This window comes from Haliotis cracherodii, unplaced genomic scaffold (assembly GCF_022045235.1).
Source record: "Haliotis cracherodii isolate W230 unplaced genomic scaffold, xgHalCrac1.p SCAF_3, whole genome shotgun sequence".
NCBI lineage: Eukaryota > Metazoa > Mollusca > Gastropoda > Lepetellida > Haliotidae > Haliotis > Haliotis cracherodii.
In genome coordinates this window covers 9,860,267-9,878,836 of record NW_027266286.1, presented here as the reverse complement: position 1 = coordinate 9,878,836, position 18,570 = coordinate 9,860,267, and the positions used below count along the sequence as shown (strand labels likewise).

General features: G+C 39.8%; 2 protein-coding genes across 3 annotated transcripts in view; one reads left to right on the top strand and one right to left on the bottom strand.

Annotated features, from left to right (window-relative positions):
- LOC139474863 (transcriptional regulator ATRX homolog) overlaps positions 1-693 on the bottom strand; it is a 28,390-nt gene extending 27,697 nt beyond the window's left edge. For both annotated transcript variants that reach the window (XM_071258043.1, XM_071258048.1), the window contains exon 1: positions 417-693. In XM_071258043.1, the coding sequence (XP_071114144.1) occupies positions 417-437 (21 nt within the window). In that variant the 5' untranslated portion in view covers positions 438-693. The remainder of the gene's footprint in view (positions 1-416) is intronic.
- LOC139474865 (large ribosomal subunit protein uL23m-like) overlaps positions 1-17,902 on the top strand; it is a 30,608-nt gene extending 12,706 nt beyond the window's left edge. The window contains exons 3-5 of the mRNA XM_071258049.1: positions 9,820-9,902; positions 15,094-15,170; positions 17,511-17,902. Of these exons, the coding sequence (XP_071114150.1) occupies positions 9,820-9,902; positions 15,094-15,170; positions 17,511-17,666 (316 nt within the window). The 3' untranslated portion in view covers positions 17,667-17,902. The remainder of the gene's footprint in view (positions 1-9,819; positions 9,903-15,093; positions 15,171-17,510) is intronic.
- The last annotated feature ends 668 nt before the right edge of the window (positions 17,903-18,570 follow it).

The window sequence follows — 18,570 nt, the reverse complement described above, 5'->3', positions numbered from 1 at the left end:
CTCCAAACATTTGAAATATAAGCCTTTTCCATTTATATCTGACATACAGTAAACTACGGTTATAACAAACACGCTTATAACGAACTGACGGATATAACAAACTTATTTTTAAGTCCCAGCCATTTGTTGTATATATGCTGTATATACCCTTATAACGAACTACGGTTTTTACAAACTAAAATTAGTGGTCCCTTTGACATTGTTATAACTGTAGTTTGCTCTACTTGTGTATATGTGTTATATAGATTAAAAAAAAGGTTAATTCAGTAATTGTCAGTCATGAACATGACCATATTTTCATAACAATATTTCAAAGTTTTGTAGTAACTTTTAGTTTGACAATAGCATGCCGACATTCTTCATCTTTTGACGATGCATATAACCATGGTAACTGAGATATTTGAAGAGAACAGTACCTTTGTGGTATTGGCATCCATGTCTGTTGTATTGTGTTATGCTCCTGATCATATCTTTCTACCCGTATTCCATGTGTAATGTGTATTAATACACCTGTTGTACTGCTCAACCCAACTTGTTCAGTTGTACCACCCAGTTCTATATATTGTGTTGGAGAGTGCTATATATAGATCCAGTTTTCCCAAACCTATCCCCAAAACACATGATGCTTCCTGTATGAAAATAACCAGGGGCATAGCCACCAGGAATATACAACGTACTCATCAAGCCAAGAAGTATAACCTTATCTTTAGGCTGATGTGTTATAAATAGAATTACCTACTGGTTAGCCATTAGTCTTATCTCACTGATCCACCTTCACACCCATTCAACTACCTCTGAGTGCAGTGTTAAACAACAAACAAACAAGCAAACAAACAAACAAACAAACAAACAAACCAATCCACCCACCCTACCATTCAGGACATACCCTAAAATACGCAAATTTCTACTAGTCCTTAGGATACCTCAACTATTGGGCAGTTTGGCAATAGGATTATTGCCAATTTCTAACGCTGTTAAGCCGTTCATTCTTCTACCCATCCATTCAACCAGATACCACCTGTCCATTTACCCATACATCCTTCCATCTACCCACACATATAACCGATCATCCATCTATCCACTCATCCATCCACACATCCATCTACCTCAACATCCTTCCATCTACCCACCATTTCAACACTCTTCCATCTACCCACCCATTCAACACCCATCTACCCACCATTTCAACACTCTTCCATCTACCCACCCATTCAACACACATACATCCATCCACCCATTCAACACCCATCCATCCACCCACCCATTCAACACCCATCTACCCACAAATTCATCCACCCACCCATCTACTCACACATTCAACCACCCATCCATCCACCCACCCATTCAACACCCATCTACCCACAAATTCATCCACCCACCCATCTACTCACACATTCAACCACCCATCCATCCACCCACCCATTCAACACCCATCTACACACAAATTCATCCACCCACCCATCTACTCACACATTCAACCACCCATCCATCCACCCATCGATCCATCCACACACCCATTCAACCACCCATCCATCTACCCACACATTCAACCACACATCCATCTACCCACCCATTCAACCACACATCCATCTACCCACACATTCAACCAACCACCCATCTACCCACACATTCAACCACCCACCCATCTACCCACACATTCAACCAACCACCCATCTACCCACCCATTCAACCGGCCACCCATTCAACCACCCACCCATCTCCCCACCCATCTACCCACACATTCAACCAACCACCCATTCAACCACCCATCCATCAACCCACCCATCCATCAACCCACCCATTCAACCACCCATCCATCCACTCACCCATTCAACCACACATCCATCTACCAACAAATTCAACCACCCACCCATCTACCCACACATTCAACCACCCATCCATCCACCCACCCATTCAACCACCCATCCATCTACCCACACATTCAACCAACCACCCATTCAACCACACATCCATCCACCAACCCATCTACCCACCCATTCAACCACCGATCCATCTACCCACCCATTTAACCACCTATCTATCTACCCACACATTCTACCACCCATCCATCTACCCACACATTCAACCACCCATCCATCTCCCCACCCATCTACCCAACCATTCAACACCCATCCATCTACCCACACATTCAACACCCATCCATCTACCCACACATTCAACCAACCAACAATCTACCCACACATTCAACACCCATCCATCTACCCACACATTCAACACCCATCCATCTACCCACAAATTCAACCACCCACCCATCTACCCATAACTTCAACCAGCCATCCATCCATACATTTAACCACACATTTAACCACACATCTATTAAGCAATGAGTACCTGACCCATGTGTCCTGCTAGAGACTCAATAAAAGCATACTTGATACTTCATAAGATAAACAACATTGCACTGTTGATGTCCTCTTTGTTATTTGATATTGTCTGCATTGGTACGTGGATGACTCGACATCTTGTGCAAGGGCCTTCCTTGTCTCGTCTTGTTGATGTGTGTATGGCTGGCTGTCAGTTCTATATACAAAAGTGTCACCTTAATGACAATTTGATTATTTAATCACCAAATAAGCTGGAAAATTACCTATGAAACATAGATCCTTGGAATAAGGTAGTTTCACTCTGTCACTATCATTCCAGATTTATTTATCTAGTCTATTTGCTTGATATAGTTTATGTACAATATGACATGCTATAGGATGTTGTTGATAGCTGCCAGTGACTGTGAGATAACACAGGCCACACCCATACCGGGAGTGAGAGTATTTCAGCTGATGACAGCTTGGTATTGAGCTGGGCCTATAGTTAGGTGGCATGTCGTGAGTCATGTGGACGTGACAGGTACAGGTATAGCTGGATATCAATAGTGTGAAGTAATCATGTATTTAAGTTGCTTCACTTAGGTAAGAATATCTTCAGAGTAACCACCTTGACACTTGTCATGAATATGGTGGAATGCTAACTCATCATAACTAAGATTAAAGAACAGTTTTTTACAAATGTCACTATGCTGGTATAGAAATGTAATTGTTTTCAAGTGCGCCATTCCTGTAGAAATTAAGTGTGCGGCAAAAGGGAATACTTTTGATTCATTCTTGAAACAGTGAATTTTGATAAATCCGAAGGTTGATAGTAAGCATTTGTAATTTATGAAGTTTGTCCCCTGCATTTTCATTGAGATTGATAATACCATCTTCAATTTCTGAATCCCAGGTTTATTTAGTTGTACTGTCCATGAAGTGTATTCATATGTTGATGTTCCATGTTTCTCCAGTTTACCTGTGTGAAAGTACATTTATCACTAGCTTAATACACATGGTATGAGACACATTGTCAAAAAGTATCTTGTTTAAAAAATATATGATTTCTAAGTGTGCCTTCAGCCAGTTAAACTTATTTTAACCTTGCCATTGTGATTTTAGCCATTGTCGCTCTAATACAAGTAATTCCAAACTCTGCTGTGTTTAAACAATTCAAATAGGAATATACCTAGGATCGTAACTAACATGTTAGCTAATGAACCACTGTACAAGACATTTATGAAAAAACAATGCAAAAGTTTTATGTACAAGTTCATCTAAGTTCTCACACTCTTGCTTGTACAATAGTCTTTTTAAAATAACCAGTAAAATCAGTTTAGATAACACAGCTGATCAGTTTTCAATTTTCCCCCAAAAATATATAAACTGAAAAACATCATTTAGTAAATATATCGCAGTAAAATGTCAGATATTTATAGCTGGTGTGATCTCAGTCTCAGTCCACCCTTCTGCATGATTCCTGAATATCTTGAGATATGAATTGACGAAATTTTCCAATTCAGCATAAGGTGAATTCACACCTTCAACAGTGTTCAGTCAGAAAGAAATGTGTCATGGTTGGTAAGGCTCTAATAATATGTCATAGTTAAGAAAGGCTGTTGGTTTAAAAGAATATGTCATTTTAATAAATACTCTTAACTTCTTTGATAGGCATTTAGATAGGATAGGATTTATGGATGAACAACTTCTTTATCACAATTAAGAGTGAAGTTTCAGTGTAGGTTAGACTTGATAACAGTGTTAGAATCTACACTGTAATGTCGGTCTTAATTGTAATAAAGAAGTTGTTCATCCATAAATCCATAATCTGATCCTTACTAAAAATACTTAGTTTAAAAGAATATGTCATGGTAAAGAAAGGCTATTAGTTTAAAAGAATATATCATGGTTAATAAAGGCTATTAGTTTAAAAGAATATGTCATGGATAATAAATCTATTAGTTTAAAAGAATATGTCATGGTTAATAAAGGCTATTAGTTTAAAAGAATATGTCATGTTTAAACGCTCTTAGTTTAAAAGAATATATATTGTGATTAAGAAAGGCTCTTAGTTTAAAAGAATATATCATGATTAAGAAAGGCTCTTAGTTTAAAATAATATATCGTGATTTAAGAAAGGCTCTTAGTTTAAAATAATATATCGTGATTAAGAAAGGCTGTTAGTTTAAAATAATATATCGTGATTAAGAAAGGCTGTTAGTTTAAAATAATATATCGTGATAAAGAAAGGCTGTTAGTTTAAAATAATATATCGTGATTAAGAAAGGCTGTTAGTTTAAAGCTACAGATTCCAAACACAGCAGTACCTTCTTGTAGTTGATGACCATGGTGTAATGCTTGTTTTGGGACGTGGCCACAGTTTGACTTCGATCTCGTGCCGCATCTTCATTCATCATCGTCAGCCTCCTTCGTTGCATCATGGCAGAGATATCCAAACAAGTCCAAGAAAATCCCGAATTTGTCTCCAAATCTAACACCACTAAGACCAACTCCCTGAGATATTTCCCTGTCTGTATCGTTCAGCGACCGTAACTGCAATGTCCATACCTAGAGGTGTAGGCAATATTAACCGACTTTAATGCCAACGTCACAACATGGCTAGTGATTCCAGTCAGCTGAGGTCACCACCCGAGAAAATACCATGTTTGAGACATTAGCGCAAATTATCAAGCCTCTGACATATGATTTCATTGTATTCCGTACGAGCCCTCTTTTACTGATAACTCGATCAAGCTGATATAATCCCCCTGACTACCGTGTAATTACATTACTGGGCAGTTTGGGGTTATGTAATGGGGTTTGGCCACATACACTGACCATTGATTGGTGATGGGAGTTCTCTGCCCTTATTCTGACCTCTCCACAGTTGAAGGTAGAGATGGGTTGCATGAATGCCAGGATCTCATCTCGTGTGGTTGGAATTGAAGGTTTTGTTCAGCTGGTGTTGGGTCCGGATTATTAACGAAATCCAATTATCACACGTCATTGTGTCGTGATTCGAGTAACTGAAACCACGGAGAAAGAGCTCTGTGCAATTAACTCTGTTTCTGTTACATGTCTGGGAGTATTAGAATTAACGTCATACATCTTATGAAATGACTAATAACAGGTGTCTCTGGATGACTGCCGTTATATGACTGATGATTAGGCTTGAATGCAGTATTCAGCCTTGCATTTCAAACTGCCAGTCCTTGTGGACTGGTAACTCTAAAAATTACCATTCCCCCCTAATTTTGCTGAAGCAATAACATCATCTCTGAAGTTAACTTTGTTAAATCTACACTTCAGTCACAACTCTCTCTCTCTCTCTCTCTCTCGGGGCGGTCGGGTAGCCTAGTGGTTAAAGCGTTCGCTCGTCACGCCAAAGACCCGGGTTCGATTCCCGACATGGGTACAATGTGTGAAGCCCATTTCTGGTGTCCCCCGCCGTGATATTGCTGGAATATTGCTAAAAGCGGCGTAAAACCATACTCACTCACTCACTCTCTCTCTCTCTCTCTCTCTCTCTCTCTCTCTCTCTCTCTAAAATTTCACTTTGGTTCGAGTCTGAATGGCTACAAATATATATTTATCCTCAAAGCAAAGCGAAATGTTATTTCCTTGCACTAAAAATAGACAAAAGGAACCCTCATGGTAACAGACAAGCTGACTTGATTCGAAAAATACATTTATATGAATATCGCAGATGTTTTGTTTAACAACAAAGATTTATAAGTTACTTAATTTGCCAGTCCACAGTGACTGACAGTCACATGAACTAGGCCTAATATTACTGGTATTAAACTGGTCATTCCCAGTAGACGGGAACACTGCTTGAATGTAACTCAGCTGCACCTTCAGGCTGTTTGGCTATGATTCATGGCAGTAAGCGAGTTCATGCCAAATGTTATCATAACAGGTAATATGGTTTGGATGTTTTATTTGGTAGCTTTGTCATATTTGATAAAACAGTTTCTGCAAGCAATTTGCCAGAGGTTAAATTAAATGGATTTCATTATCCCCGTTGTTTTAGACTATAATTTAGCGTAATGTATGAAATCAGATTTACTTGGTGATTAAAGCTGTATAGGTTACTTCTGCACTTACTGGTTCATAGTCAACAATACAACCACTGTAGTCTAGTGGTGAAGTGTCTGCCTGGAGAGCGGAAGAGAGGGGGTGAGGGGGATGGGGGTTCATCTCCAGCGGCGTCATACCAAAAGACAATAAAATATGGTACTTGTTGTTACTCTGCCTGACGCTGAGCATTAAGGGGCTAAAACAAGGACTTGTCGGCTCAGAGTCAGTTTACTGTGTCTGAGTGGGGTATTCATGTTAAAATGTATCTCAGTGGGCTTGACCTATAAAATAGGCATTAGTCCAGACTAGTACAAGCAGCCACACAGACACACACACAGACAGACAGACACTGTTATATATGTGCAGTCATCTTGAACATGACGTTAAGCCCCTTTAAACCTCACCTCACCTCATTTTCACAAGAGTGACCCAGTGGTTAGGCTCTCTGGTTTGTTGTAAAGAGTTGTGACCCTTAGACATGCCAGGATCTGCCGGTTAGGGCCTGATCCCAACTTTGCCTTGATTATGAGTTTCACCAAAATGGATGGCTTCTGAAGCACAATTGGCTGTCCTATCACATAGACTAACAAGGCACCTTTACTTTTAATCACCTGGTCAACAGATTAAGTGGAAATAAAACTATGAATACAAGTATTAAAACATGATTTTTTTAAGTTTCTTGATTACTACAGAAAATATTTGTATGTTGGGTGAACAATGAACAAAATGGGAGGCGTGGATGTTTGAAGAAATGAAATTATCAACTTAACAGACGTGGAAGGGAAAGAGCCCTTTTAAAAGTTTCAAATTTTATTCAACAGTGTGTAATTTTGGATTCATGGATTTAGCCAATTAAGTGGCACTAGGTCCATCTCACTCTCTCCCCTGGTTTGATCAGGTCCTATAGCCTGACCTGAACAGACACTGGGTTAGGTTTTTGTCTTACTGTTCAAAAGGTGAGATGACAGTGTATATACCTGGGTTGACTGAGTAAGACAACTAATGAGACTGACGATGACCCGAGTACAGTACTGGTAACAAAGCCAGCACTCATTAGCGGCTCAGGTGGGACTGTGAGGCCGTCATTAACACCTGGTCAGGTCATTCGTTAACGATGTAGGAAGCTGATCATGTGTAATGGGAGCTGGTAGTCTGGTTGCAGTGTTGGAGGATTATTGTCCTGGGTTCAGAAGAACTATGTTAGGCTTTCATTTTAAGTTCCATTTTTTTAATATTGTTTGTTGTGTTGCCTTCTTTGGTAAGATTTGTTTAGGGATCAATTGTATTATTAGCTTAACTGTTGACCAAAACCTCATTATACATCACAGAAAATTGATAATGAAATAACAAGTTATATATTTTATTAGCACATATTCAGAGCTACAGATAAGCTGTGTATTTGAGTAAAATATCCCCCCAAAGTATTCAAAACCCAATTACTTCAAATGACTCGCGTACAGAAACGCGTGCATTCAATGAAAAGCTCAAATGTTTAAAACAGCCCGCGTAAATACACAACAGAGCTTTTTCAGCATGCATACAACATGCGCATGCATGCAGAGATAATTTCCAAAACACAATTACGAGCTAATTTACTTTCCGAGTCAAGCCTATATTTAGAACCATTATATACATCTAAAACATTATTTCATTTTATTAAATATCTCAAAATGTTTACTCATTTTGGGAAAAACCCAATAGAGTGATGAATAGATAAGTGAATAGATAAGTAAGAACCCAATTAAAATAGAAACCTTCAAGTAAAAACTCAATTGCTCAAAAAATTATCTGGAGCTCTGTATATTCCTTGAAAAATTCATTTTGCAACCATGGGAGTATTGGATTGGCAGGGTTTAAAAACTGAAAGACAGAAAATATGTGGTTTGGGTAAGTTGTAAATAGATAAATGTAACTTCTGTCTCCACTTGCAAACTGATAAATTCATGGAGATAGTGGTTAAAGCGTTGGCTCGTCACGCCATAAACCCGGGTTCGATTCCCAACACGGGTACAATGTGTGAAGCCCATTTCTGGTGTCCCCCGCCATGATATTGCTGGAATATTGCTAAAAGCGGCATAAAACCATACTCACTCACTCACTCACTCACTCACTCACTCACTCACTCACTCACTCTTCAGCAACCCATGCTTGCCTTAAAAGGCAACAATGCTTGTCGTAAGAGGCGACTAACGGAATCAGATGGTCAGGCTCGCTGACTTGGTTGATGCATGCCATCGATCCCAATTGCGTGGATCGATGCTCATGATCTCAATCACTGGATTATCTGGTCCAGACTCGATTAATTACAGACCGCTGTCATATAGCTGTAATATTGCTGGAATATTGCTGAGTGCGGCGTAAAACAACAAACCAACCAACTACTAAGGTAACACAACCTGAACGCATGATCCAGTTCAGAGGTTGGTTCCCAACACTAGTCACTGGTGTATACTGACGCAGTCAAACAGGCAAGGTGTCAAGCATGCATGGATTCTGAGAACAGCCGACCAGCTGTGGCAAATTACAGAGCCAGTGAAGGAATGATCACTTTACTGCATTATACAATAGGGGTGAGATAATGCTTATAGAACAACATGTGTGATAACAGGTTAGAATAGGTCCGCAGCAAGCTATGCTGTTTCAGGGAGATGTGCTATAGAGATCAATAATCGCTAACTATATATCAATTGTAGATAAATATCACAGAAGTAACTTTAAGCAAATATGCAAGAAAGTCTCGAAAGAAATCAACAGATATACCGCTACTGGTGTTCAGTGACACATTTATACATAAATTTCATTGTGGACATTTGAGATATAACAAAAACAATTTCCATCTTTGACAATTGACAATAACAAGTCTGTTTCGGTAAATCTAAACTTTATTTCATCGCTATAGTTTATGTAAGTTATTATCAATGACAACAATTTCATATCGATAATTGTTAATATTTCTTCCCATCGACGATAATTCCGATTATCAATCTTTGTAGCCAGCCGTACTTACCCAGCTGTTCCCTCACATCACATTAGAGGTACCGTATACAACGTAATAAGCGCCCAGTGCGCTCTCAAAATAAGAAATAGGGGGCTCTTATTAGAATATTATTTTGGTGGAAAAAACAGAGTTGAAAGATAAATTTCATGGTTTATGCTAACGGCCTGACTGTTTAAATACGACAGATATATTTTTCCAGAATTTAATTGCCCATAATTAAGGGTGCATATAACACACGAGTGCGTATTATAGACGAATAAATAAGTCTTGCATACATTGATCAATCGGAAGGGGTGCTAATAAGGATTGTTCACTTACCAATATATTAGCAAATATCGCCGAGGGCACTTATTACGTCGAATACGGTATTTTGATAACAAAACTGTTGTGTTAACCAGTCTTGCTTTGCCTCTTCAGGATGAGTATCCTGGACATCAAGCAGTACCTGGAGAAGATCTACAGCGTCCCTGTGCTGTGTGTCAGAACAGCAGTCAAACAAGGTGAGTCACACTCACGGAATCAGGCTCGACTTAAGGAACTTGATTCAACTTCCACCAGGTGCATGTGGACATAAATATTAGGTTGATTTTTTTTAATTTTTCAAGAACAGGTTGCCTTGGTACATGCTTTTTGAAGCTAAGCTGAGCACTGTTAATAATAAGTACTGTCAATGGAGGCAGCGACGCGAAGTCGAGATGAAAAGTATTATGCATGCCACGTTTCATTTTGATAAATTTGCTGTGGTTTGTCTGATCAAGCTTGCAGCTGGGCTTTTGATTGATACTTGGGTAGTCTAGTGGTTGAAGTGTCCATTTGTCACACTGGAGACCTGGTTCAGATCTAGGGCTCGGACGATACACCAACTGTGCGATCCAATACATATCACGATACCTCCATGATACAATACGTATCATGATACTTATATGTGCTCTTATCTGTGGTGCGTAAGCCATCTTTTTCACAGACAGGATTGTCAAATACCTGGCACACTGACGATTTACAGTCAAGTATGGCTCAGTGGATGAAAATATTTACTTTTTCACAACTAATTCTTACTACTAATTAGTGTTTGGTGTAACGGCTATTATTGTTTGTTTGTTGTTTAACACCGCACTCAGCAATATTCCAGCTATAAGGTATGAATTGATATTTTTTACTTATATAGTGTACGACTAAGATCGATACTTGCTTTGGGAAGTAAAATATCGCGATCCACCGATCCATCCGTGTATTGTCCCACTACTATTCACATCCCTGATTGGTTTGGTTTGAGGGATCCATTCTTGTTCTCCCTGTTCTTTATGTTGTTCGGGGACACAGGTGGCCCAGTCGTCTAAGGCGCCGCGATTCGCTGTGCAGAGTTGCGTCCCTTGGGCACGCCAGAAACCTATGATTGTGGGTTCGAATCCCGGTTCGCCCTGATTATGTTTCTAGGTTTGTGAGCACCATACCCATGCTCGTGGGTTTCACCGAAACTTTCAAAAGAAATAGCAACACAAATTACAAACAAGAGACAATTCCCATAAAGTATGTATGGTATGTTTGGTAAAACCCTGCCACATTTTCATTAGGGACAGCAACGAAACCGATTGCTATTCTATTGCTGGAATATTGCGGATGTTATATGGCGAGGATATTGCTACTGTGATATGGCAAGATATTGCTGTTGTTATATGCAGGGATGAGAATCTTCTGTGGATCCGCGAATTTTAGTCACCACAGATTTGTTATAGATATGGCGAGAATATAGCTGTTAAGGTATGGCTGGAATATTTCTGCTGTTATATGGCTGAAATATTGCTGCTGTTATATGGGGAGAATATTGCTGCTGTTATATGGGGAGAATATTGCTGTTGAGGTATGGCTGGAATATTGCTGCCGCTATATGGCGAGAATATTTCTGCTGTGATGTGGCTAAAATATTGCTGCTGTTATATGGCAAGAATATTTCTGCTGTGATGTGGCTGGAATATTGCTGCTGTTATATGGCGAGAATATTTCTGCTGTGATGTGGCTGGAATATTGTTGCAGTGTATTACATCATTCACTCAATTTCAGCCATTTCTGTTACCTGCCTTAGTTTTTAAATAAAATTGTAAAACATGTTTTTTTCAAAATGTTTGAGGGGATTCATTTTGATAAAAATAGTGTTGTATGCAGAAATAACAATAATATTAAATAAAATACAGATGAAATAAGAGAAATTTGTTCATTCAAGTGAAGTTGTCCCAATGACTAACAAATCATTTTCTGTGTGCCCTATTGGAACCCTGGTTGAGACAGGTGCCCAGCACGTCATGGCTGGGTTTGAGGTGATCAGGTCAAGACATCCATCAGGCTCCTGACTGATTGTGTGCATCGTACCTCCATGATGTGGATACTGGCTCATGTTTTCAGTCTTTGGTTTGCCTGGTCTAGACTCGATTATTGACATGCCGCCTTGATAGAATATTGAATATTATATATTGCTTAATGTGTCTTTAATCAACATTCACTCATTTCTGAATAAGATCCTTGAAGATACAGGGTAGAATAGGTCTTCAGCAACCTAAGCTTGCCATAACAGGCGACAATACTTGCCATAACAGGCGACTATGCTTGTGGTAAGAGGCGACTATGCTTGTTGTAAGAGGCGACTATGCTTGTCATAAGAGGCAACTAACGGGATCAGGTGGTCAAACTCGCTGACTTGGTTGAGGCATGTCATTGTATCCCAATTGCGTGGACTGATGCTCATGATGTCAATCACTGGACTGTCTGGTCCAGACTCTCGATTATTTACTGACCTCCGTAAGTATATATATATATAATTTCTGAGGTCTATTTATGGACTCATGGAAAAAAACCAGATTTTCAAATTTGAGTTTCCATTCCACATTTGTGGAATCATCATATCTGTATACCATTTAACATGGCGTCCCCAAATGCCATCAAGACCACTCTGCCTCCCACAGCATCAGTGTACCCATCCACCAATCAATGGCTGATTATGTAAGGATGGCAGCGAGTTCAGTCGAGTCAATACATTGTATAATTCACGACATGGAAATGACGAGCTGGGGCCTAAGTAGGCAAGGGATGGACTGGTTCACCGGGCGCCCACATATTGATCTCGGTCACTCGAGAAAGTGCAATGACTGGTTGTGTTGTCACAGATGAGGAGCGCCTCAGTGTGTGGCGTTGATGGTGGCTCACAACAATAGATACAGGACAACAAACACTGCTTACAGAGAATGGCTTGTGCAAACTTCTGATTTTAGTCAATATGTTTTGGATTGTAAACAAGACAAATCACTAGATGTTATTTGTAAGGGGGTTAATTATTTTTTTAGAAATAATGCTGAGTCTTACATGGTTTTGAAAATAGAAAATTATGATTTTGTCAAGTATGCATTTTACATCATATGATAATTGATATTGAAGATAATTAATATTTATGAAAATCATGATATACTATGTTATATAGAAACTTAGGATATTAATGATTAGTGACAATGTAAATATGAATGATTATGATGTATAACTTGTGTAAGGCTTGTATGAATTGATCAGCCTCTGTACACAACAAACCACTTGTCAGGACAGACAAGGCTACAGGTGTTAATGGTGCTTAGGTGCAAATGAGTTTGTCACCTGGATCAGGTAGATTGGGTTTGCGCTCACTCGTTACTGTCATGCACGAAGTTTCATATACGTTCTCTGTTTTCAATTAAGAGCTAGGTTACCTGTAGATTTAACTGAATTTTAGCAAATCTTTAATATTGATCATAGCATGTATTTTAAGCCTTGATAGTAGGGATGGGATGAGTCCAAATCTACTACCTCGGTACTCTACCCCCCTATTACCCGACCCTACCCAATGTAGGTCTCTTGAATAGGTATAACATGTCTGATAGGGAAATGTTTGACCATACTCCTGTCAAAATGTATTTAGATACACGTATAAACTGATCCGGTCATGCATACACTGAAGTTGACTGAAGTTTTATCTATATGCAAACATATAAAGTCAGAAGGAATGGGTGCAAAGTCATAAGGAATGTGAACATTTGTCACTTATAGTGTAACCATAGAGTTCTAGATAATTTTTGCCATTAAACACTATAATCACGTGACTAACCATGGGTCTGGGTAGTCCTGTGGGTACCCGACTACCCGGGTCCTACTCAGTACCAGCCCGGGTACCAGAGTTACCCGTCCCACCCCACTTGATAGTGATTTTGAAGAGGCGACTAACAGGACTGGGTGATCAGGCTCGCTGACTTGGTTGATGCATGTGCCATTGTATCCCAGTTGTGTGGATCAATGCTCATGATATCAATCACTGGATTGTCTAGTCCAAACTCGATTATTTACAGACTGCAATATATACCCATGCATATAGCTGGAATATTGCTGAGTGCAGCATTAAACAACAAACAAACAAACAGATGTTTAAAAGAAATTGTTCATGCCAAAAACAGCTATGAAAGTAGTTATCTTTGTAACTTTTATTTTTTACAATTTGTGTCTGTTATCCCCAAAATGAAAAACTATCTTCAGTATCCAGTAGCAATATTCAAGCCATGATGACATACACTCATCCAGGTTAAACGTTATGACCGCCTGATCCTCAGCAGTCTTCCCTTGGACACACAGATCTATTCTACCCCAGGAGGTGTGAGAGTGTGATGGTGCTGGGTGTGTCTCACCACAGGGCTGGCCACCATAATGCCAGTCGGCAGTCAGACATCTGACATGTATCTGACTAATATGTCGCCAGTCTACAGTCAGACATCTGACATGTATCGGACTAATATGTCGCCAGTCTACAGTCAGACATCTGACATGTATCGGACTAATATGTCGCCAGTCTGCAGTCAGACATCTGACATGTATCGGACTAACATGTCGCCAGTCTACAGTCAGACATCTGACATGTATCGGACTAATATGTCGCCAGTCTGTAGTCAGACATCTGACATGTATCGGACTAACATGTCGCCAGTCTACAGTCAGACATCTGACATGTATCGGACTAACATGTCACCCGTCTACAGTCAGACATCTGACATGTATCGGACTAATATGTCACCAGTCTGCAGTCAGACATCTGACATGTATCGGACTAACATGTCGCCAGTCTACAGTCAGACATCTGACATGTATCGGACTAATATGTCGCCAGTCTACAGTCAGACATCTGACATGTATCGGACTAATATGTCGCCACTCTACAGTCAGACATCTGACATGTATCGGACTAATATGTCGCCAGTCTACAGTCAGACATCTGACATGTATCGGACTAATATGTCGCCAGTCTACAGTCAGACATCTGACATGTATCGGACTAATATGTCGCCAGTCTGCAGTCAGACATCTGACTTGTATCGGACTAACATGTCGCCAGTCTTCAGTCAGACATCTGACTTGTATCGGACTAACATGTCGCCAGTCTGCAGTCAGACATCTGACATGTATCGGACTAACATGTCGCCAGTCTACAGTCAAACATCTGACATGTATCGGACTAATATGTCGCCAGTCTACAGTCAGACATCTGACATGTATCGGACTAACATGTCGCCAGTCTACAGTCAAACATCTGACATGTATCGGACTAACATGTCGCCAGTCTGCAGTCAGGTATCTGATGTTTATCGGACTAATATGTCGCCAGTCTGTAAAGTGTTTGTTTTTCTTGTACAGGAGAGGACATCAAGCACCCGGCCAAGGGCACCGTCGTGGCCCGGGAGGAGGACACTAAGGTAGCCTATGTTCAGCTGGTGAGTGCAGTCCTACATACAAATTAAAACAAGCATGAAATACTCATTTCCCCGTCAGTATGACATGTCTGGTTATGTGCAAGGCCAGAAATATTGTATGCTTTTCAAGCTCTGCTCCAGGAACAAGCATTACCACCATTTTCGAATCAAACTCAAAAATCACTATTTCAAATCAAACTCAAAAATCACTATTTCTCCACTAGACCTATCTGTGTGCCAAGTTTGGTTAAGATATCTCTTACGTTTTTTTTAGTTCTGCTCCAGAAACAAAACGTGACGGACCGAAAATGATAAAAAAATACTGAAAATTGCTTGTATTTTTCCATCAATGCAATGAATGTGTTCACCAAAGAAATATTGTACATATAACTGCTTTTAACGGCAAGACCATAGGTTACATCAGGTTTCATGATAGGACAAACACTCACTGCATTATATTCAGCTCCAGGTTTTGAAAAACTAAATAACAATTATGTTCTGAAAGTACTTTTTCTATTTTACTTTCTATTCCCACTTACTTGAGTCATTTCAAAAACCTGTTTGTGAACTTTATATGAATTTTGATCCAGTAGTCAATGATTTAACATGGCAGTGATAACCAGGGTATGTCACAATCTCCACTGAAATGAGCAATCCATCATGGAATGTAGTCCTGTTTGTCTATCCGGGGTAGAATAGGTCATCAGCAACCCATGCTTGCCATAATAGGCGACAAGGCTTCTCGTAAAAGGCGACTAACGGGATCGGGTGGTCAGGCTCGCTGACTTGGTTGATGCGCGTCATCGTATCCTGATTGCGTGGATCGATGCTCATGATATCAATCACTGGATTGTGTGGTCCAGACTCGATTATTTACAGACCGCCATCATATAGCTGAAATATTGCTGAGTGCGGTGTTAAACAACAAACCAACCAACCTTACCAACAGCGTGGATCGATGCTCATGATATCAATCACTCGATTATTTACAGACCGCCGTCATATAGCTGGAATATTGCTGAGTGCTGCGTTAAACAACAAACAAACCAGACCAAAACCTGCTTGTCCAACATAGAAGTACCGGTACACATTTACAGATTGCCGTCATATAGCTTGAATATTGCTGAGCGCAGCATGAAATAACAAAAAAAAAACCCAAAAACATATTTTCATTATTTGTTTGGTTTCCATGGCTGAATAGCCTGAATGCATGTTAAATCTTAGCAACCAGGAAGGAAGTCATTTCATAATCTGGTCCACCCCAGTTATTCTCAGTTTTAGAAAAGTTTTATCCAGCACAGCCTACAATAGATGTGATTGACCTAGCATATGGTCCCTACTGAGATTTTCCTTGTAAATTCATGTTTTCACATCAAGATAACACTGACCTCTGGAAGCCAGTCAAGGTCATCTTGCTTCTGGGGTAAGAGCATAAGTGCTGGGTTGGGTGCTGTAATTAAGTCCATTGTTATACTCAGTCAGTGTAATTACAGGGATATTGTTCCTGTGGATGACCAGTAGGAGGATGTGATGGTCACTTAGTGTCTTCTGTGTGCCGAGTTATCATGATGGGGACCGCCTGTACAGCAACAGGGGCCAATCCATTTTAGGTCAAAGGGGGTCGGAGGAGGAGGAGGTCGTCCGATTTAATATTCTAAACTACAGTGGTTGCTTCAAGTTTATATACTACTACACTTTTGAGAGGAATATTTTTATCCTTCCACGATACACAAAACTATTTTTTATGTCAAGTGTATATTTAAATATACTGAACAAAACAAGTTAGGGATCGTGAATGTTTTTCAGGATATTTACATGAAATTGGGCTCAGTTTTCACTACAAATTTGATATCACCACAAACTTTTCATAATCCCTAACATTTTTTCTTCAGTATGTTTGACATAACTGATTTTCCTTATAAAAAATTGTCATATACATTATATATTAGAATGTCTTGTGGAATATTACTCTATGAATTGTTAGCTGCAGTGAGTGTGTTTTGGGATGGTCAACTCTTCAGTGAGGGTGGGTGGTAGGGGGTTGTCACACATGAGACAAAGATGGCAGCAGATACTGGTCAATTTGTCATATTTTCGATAATGCAAAGATATTATTATATTTTAAAAAATTTAGTCCAACTTTAACCACTTTAGTAAGCATTCAAAAAGAACATTTTTTTATATTTTCTTGAGTATTGTGCGCACAGAAGCACAATGCGCAACTCCTCTAGGGGATTCAGTATTTTTAAAATATTATGCGCAGTAGAAAACTGCATCATATCCCTAAAGCATATTCAGATATAGGAACAGGTGATAAAAAACTAATTGAATTATCTCTTTAAAATGTTTTATCTCTTACAGGGAGATGGTTACACATTTGAATTCCCGGACCTCTTTGTTGATGCGAAGCCCCCGACCGAGAAAGAAGTGGATGAGTTTAAGAAGACTAAACGAGATCAACAAGTAGCCGAGCGGAAGTACTGGGACAGGGCCAGTTTACCCCCTTGGTTCAGATAATGGACTGAACCGGATGTGTGTGTGTGTTCATAGATGACTGTGTAGAGAGTGCGGCAGAGGCTGAACCCAGAGATCTGGTCTACGATGTAGGGCTGGGACGAGTTTAAATATACTACACAGGGACCCGCTGTAGGTCTGAAGTTGGGTACAAAGTGTCCAACTTGGAATTGTTTTACCGGAGCCCGGGCAAAATTGTTGATACTTTTTTAAAACAATCTGATCATGCATACACTGAAGTTGGGTTGCCTAGTGGTTAAAGCGTACGCTCGTCATGCCGAAGACCCGGGTTCCCGACATGAGTACAATGTGTGAAGCCCATTTCTGGTGTCCCCCGCCGTGATATTGCTGGAATATTGCTAAAAGCAACGTGAAACCACACTCCCTCACTGAAGTTGACTGAAGCTTTATCTTCACACAAACATATGCAAACATTAGCAACTTGTAGTGTAACCATGGAGTTTTATTGTTGTTGTATTTAAACAATATATCCCGTGACTAACCACAGGTCCGGTTAGTCCTGTGGGTATCTGGGTCCTACTGAGGACCCACCTGACCCAAGTAGCCAAATTAAGAGTCCCAGCCCTACTACAATGACAAGGTTCAGATCAGACTGGACCGTGTTAGTGGTTCACATCTCAGCAGTGAACGCTCGGTTCAGATCCACCAGAATGTTGGACATTGATGTGACAAATATGTTGGCATGGCTCATCACCAACAGCATATTTTCAATCTTTGCAGCATATTTCCTTATATTGTCTCTTGCATTTATCATTATTGTAAATAATACATTCTATAAACAGAATTATGGTGTTGTTATTGTGTACCGTGAAACTTGGTGAATTCATCTTAACAGCTTCAGGTTTATTGACAATTACTTGTTAATACATTCATATCCATTTTCTTT